The 5,165-nt window shown below is 37.9% G+C and overlaps 1 protein-coding gene across 6 annotated transcripts; it reads left to right on the top strand.

Moving 5' to 3' along the window:
* The first annotated feature begins 823 nt into the window (after nt 1-823).
* Nucleotides 824-5,036, top strand: LOC105456412 (ileal sodium/bile acid cotransporter-like). Of its 6 annotated transcripts, none has more exons than XM_011700417.1 (7): nt 824-1,384; nt 3,256-3,552; nt 3,624-3,830; nt 3,974-4,148; nt 4,214-4,476; nt 4,560-4,746; nt 4,819-5,036. In XM_011700417.1, the coding sequence occupies exons 1-7, from the start codon at nt 1,328-1,330 to the stop codon at nt 5,022-5,024; spliced, it is 1,392 nt and encodes a 463-aa protein (XP_011698719.1). In that variant the 5' UTR covers nt 824-1,327; the 3' UTR covers nt 5,025-5,036. The 6 variants fall into 6 exon arrangements, with proteins under 6 accessions (XP_011698719.1, XP_011698729.1, XP_011698712.1 ...); XM_011700427.1 differs by having other exon boundaries at nt 824-2,868; XM_011700410.1 differs by having other exon boundaries at nt 824-2,876.
* The last annotated feature ends 129 nt before the right edge of the window (nt 5,037-5,165 follow it).

The raw sequence follows: 5,165 nt of genomic DNA, 5'->3' as shown, positions 1-5,165 counted from the left end.
AAAAGAGTACTTAACCCATTATTTAAATGTTTTTAAAAATGTTTTTTTAATGTATTTTAAATATTTTTAAAAATATTTTTTAAAACATTGTGTGCTGGTTGGGTAATCATAAGAAATTAACCAATCATTGTCAAATGTGAAGAGAATAATCTATGGTTGGTCAATTTCTTATAGCTTATATAGTGTTTTCGATATGTTGACTCGATCCGACTCTGTGTCAAAAATATCAAAATGGTCTGTTTTTTTTGGCATTCTTGCACACTTTAACCATCCACTTCGTGTCGGCACCTTTGATCTTATTTTCCAGATCACGTGAACATCCACCATGTTAAATCCAGGACCGAATTGAGAAAAGTGCCTCACAAAAGTAAATGGATTCGATACAGTAAATCAATAAATTCAATGTGTGAATCGAATAAAACGTTTTATTAGTAACAATTATTCGTAGGAGTGATCACTAACGAAAATTTCTGATGTAATTGCTTATAAATTGTCTGCACATATGTATGTATACGTTCCTATCGTCTTGCATTTCATTGGATCCAACCAAAACAAAAGTTGCGCGGCGATACCTGCACGAAGACTCAATTTTTTGCTGAGTGGACCTACTGGTTATACTGTGCTTTAACTATTCTTTTATAGCTAAAAAGAACAGACCATCGACTCGGACTCGGATCGAGTCAACAAATCGAAAACGCTATTAAAGCTTACTACATCTATATTTACTGGGAATAATAACTCCCGTATTTAAGGCGCGACAATGCTTGCCGCGCAGTAAGCTGTGATGCGGTAGCCAATCAATTTCACTTTTCATAAAAGCGGAAAAATGATTCGCTATTGCGTCGCATCTTGCCGTGAGCATGTTTTGACATCAAAATAACCTCTTTGGCATAAAAATAACGACAAATAACGTGATTAGCTTGTTTCCTGGATCGTATGTGCAGAAGTCAGAAGTTATTATTGCGCTGCCAATCGCCGCCATCTTGGTTTATCATATCTCTCCTTTCCCCTTGAGCTCCAACTCCGCCGCAATATGCTCCGTCCAGATATTTCATACGTCCATGATCTCGTCTTTTTAGCTTTGTTCCTCTCTTTATTCCCTTTATTCCTATGTTCGTGGAAAAAAAACCTCGTGTGTTGCAGGCTTTAGTTTTTCGATGAATACCTTTTAGCAGGAGACGCGAAAGTCATTATGTCTTTATTCGATATTCATAATGAGATTGCATAAATGGAAAAACGGAATAACTCCTTGACAGAATGATTTCTGAATGGCTCAGAATGATTCTGAAAAGCTTTCCGCAGAAGGGATAGGAAAGGGGAGTGGTGAATGAAGGAGGATAATATCAGTTGTAATCTCAGTATAGTATCAATACCGCACGTGTTCGTAAGTACCAACACTTTCCAAAGTCAGTACATACGTATCGCCGGTGGTCCCCACTCTGAAGCGCGCTCGCAAAAACGGTGGAAAGCGATAGTTGTGATAGAGAGCATGTAGCGGTGCGTCCAAGATTTTCGCCGTCGGTCGATACGTGTGTAGAGCGCGAGGAGCAGAGTAGATTCGTGTGTACTGCAAATGGTGCATCGCGAATTCTCATAAAGTAAGTGCTATCGTCGTAAGTTTGGTCGCAGCAGGAGGCGCAGGAGCGCTTCCATCACACTCCCGATATTACCGCGTAAAGCCGGATCCAAATCGAGCATGGCAGGTGCGAGTGAACATTCCGACAAACACGAACGATATCATCGCATCGTGGCGGCGGAGCAAGCCGTTCATTCACATTCGTTCGCGCTTGGTTTGCGGACAAGCTCGGATTTTCATCTGGATGGGACGTTCGAATTAGCGAGTTGCGTCTGATGAAAATTAGAAAGAAAATGAGAAGAACATTGAAAAAAATTAAACAATAGTAATGAAAATTCCTAGAATGAACTCTGCATCGCACTTAATTGTAGCTATATAAGCTATATACATATATAGCTGGCAATTGCTGAGAAATATTTTTCTACTGATAAATTCAGTTAAAAGAAAAAGGGGAAAAATCGTTTTATTATTAAAAGTTTAGAAACTCTGACCAAAAATCTAAAAGAAATGATCACAGGATTTGCTTGCTGATTGTGAATAAAGATTCACGCAAGAGTACATTCGCGCGTGTGCAACAAGTTGCATGTGCAATCAAAGGAAACAAACCTTTAAAATTATATGCACAAATGACTAAAAATAAATTTATATATTCTCATTATTCATTTTCAAAAGTTTTATTATCATTTGAATGTTGTTATAAGTATCTTCATGCTTTAGTTTTCCATCGAAAAGAGTTAACTTCGCATATATGCTTAGAAATCCAGATAATTCAGAGACATCCGATACAGTTGACCCATAAGAATTAACAGCGCGGACGGGGAAGCATCGTTAAGAAGCCTGGTCGCGAGTGAACCAATTGGCGGGTGTCATTGCGATTCGGCGGAAATAGCTGGCGGCGCGTCACGGTGTTTACCGCATCGCGTACTTAATAATCGCTCATCCGACGACAGCCAATCGGAACGGAAGAAAACCGGCGGCGGTCGGCGTATATTTAGCGTGTCGAAGTCACGGATTTCACGGAACGCGCCACACGGACACGCGACCGTCATCGTCGGAGTGTGCCGCCTCTCACCACACACGCGCGCGTCCGGCGCACTCGCGCTCACCGATTATGCAATTGAGCCGTAATATTTCGCGACCGCGGCTTTGCTGTCGCTTACGAACGAGGAGAGTCACGTATTGTCGATTACGATCGACTGCGTGTGCGTGTCTCCTTGCGCGACGGTGAATGCGCGTCCATGCGGCATGCGCACGAATTCGGAATCCATATCGGTGCACGCGGAACGACACATGTATGCGCGTGCGTGTGATCACTTTTTGCAACATTTCAAAAGCTACTTGTCATTGTATGAGAATAATGATTCTTTCTTGCGGAAAATGAGCAAAAATAAGACGTAGAAAAAGTGACTTTATCTCTATGACGGTTAAAATGATTTTACATCCTTAATACAACAATACTTATCTAATCATGTTCATACTATCTTCCCTCTCTGTACAATCTTTCTTTACTATACTTACTTTATTTATATCCTTATCAGTTAATTTGATATTGCACTTGATTTAATTCCAAAAGACTCGAGAAATAATTGCGCTGTGTAACAAATGCTAGCTAGGTCAATGAAATCTTAAAGAAGCAGCTTGAGCTGAGTGTATTAATATTATATTTTGTTATTTTGCAGAAAATGGCATGTGCTATATATATGATAGGAGTGCTGCTATTGGGAGGAGCAGCAGCTTGGACCATCGATATTGTACCTAACATAACTGTACATATGAATGAAGTAATATCAATCCCATTCAGCGTACATGACAGCTTATTGTATCCACATACATGGGTAGTTAGTACAGACCGACATATTGCAACAGCAAGTTTTCAAGAGATAACGTCAAACCAAACTTCTTTTAATGGTATTTTAAATATTACTGGCGTATTCCTTGGTAGGACGAAATTAACGTTCACTATGACAAAAATGACGGTAGGCACTAAGTAAATATTCAATTTTGTTGTTTTATTTTTGAAGACATAATCAAGGTTTCTTTTTTTTAGAATAAAAGCCAGGAAGTATCTTTTATTACCGTAATACGACAGGAACGCATCATAGACACTATATTTACTGCCAGTGTAGCAGTACTTGTATCCATTTTGTATATTAATTTCGGCTGCGCCATGGATTGGGGCGTATGCCGCGATACATTAAAAAAACCAATAGGTCCAGCCATAGGTTTCGTCTGCCAGTTTTTGACAATGCCATTGGTAAATTTCCTTATCATATAAACATGCTAGATGTATCATGTAGTCGATATATAGATGTTATACTTACATTGATAATGCACTGTATTTTACATACTCTTTTGTCAACCAGACTTTCCGTAATTTTGATTTTATATTATTTCCAGTTAAGTTTTCTCATTGGATATCTTTTATTTCCTGATCGTCCTGAACTGCAAATAGGTATGTTTTTCACAGGAATAAGTCCAAGCGGTGGCGCTTCTAATATATGGACACTGTTACTTGATGGCAATTTGAATCTTTCAATTACAATGACCACTATATGTACTATAGCTGCATTTGGTATGTAATATGTGACATACAAATAATTCTTGTATTCTTGTATAAAATTTTGCTATTCTTTACAGGAATGATGCCATTTTGGGTCTTTGCATTGGGTAGATATATTTTTGCAGAGGCAGAAATCGCAGTTCCGTATCGCCATATCGGAACTTTAATGGCTGGTCTCATGATTCCATTGGCCATAGGATTTTTCATTCAAAAAAAGTTTCCAAGGGTATCGAAGATATTGGTCCGAATAATGAAACCTTTTTCTGTGATTTTAATTTTATTCATCATTATATTTGCTATCACGACTAATCTATACCTGTTCCAACTGTTTTCGTGGGAAGTAAGTCTGTTTTTTCTACAAATTCATGAAAAATATAATATATATAAATATATATGAAATGTGATTTTATTTTTTTATTTCAGATTGTAGTCGCAGGAATGGGCTTACCCTGGTTAGGTTTTACATTTGGCTTTGTAATAGCGTATATCTGCAAGCAACCTCAAGCTGACATACGGGCAATAGCCATTGAAACTGGTATTCAAAATACGGGCGTGGCGATATTTTTGTTACGATTTACATTGAAGTCACCCGCTGATGACCTAACTACTGGTGAGTCTATATATGCGTACATGCATTATCATCTTACATAATTAATCATCTAACAAAATATCTTCTTTTTAGTGGTTCCTGTGTCTGCCGCGATAATGACACCAATACCATTAGTAATTTTATTTATAATAAAATTGATTTATCGATATAGAAAGAAAACAAAAACGGAAGTGACACTAGATCCTGTTCCGTCGTTAGAAAAACTCCAACAAACTACAGATATCGGCACGATCACACAAGTGAATGATTCTAGAATTATATTTGATCGTGCAGAATAATAATTCATTGTGTATATGTATATATATATATATATATATGGGCCATTCCACGTGAAGCGGATCAGTCATCTCTCAGTAAATTTTTCTAATTTTGCACTAAAGGTAGTACTTTGGGAGATAGAATTTTGTGCCAAAGGNTTT

Source organism: Wasmannia auropunctata, unplaced genomic scaffold (assembly GCF_000956235.1).
Source record: "Wasmannia auropunctata unplaced genomic scaffold, wasmannia.A_1.0 LD336106.1, whole genome shotgun sequence".
In the NCBI taxonomy this organism is placed as follows: domain Eukaryota; kingdom Metazoa; phylum Arthropoda; class Insecta; order Hymenoptera; family Formicidae; genus Wasmannia; species Wasmannia auropunctata.
The sequence above is the reverse complement of the archived record's forward strand: the minus strand, read 5'-3'. Positions and strand labels throughout refer to the sequence as shown.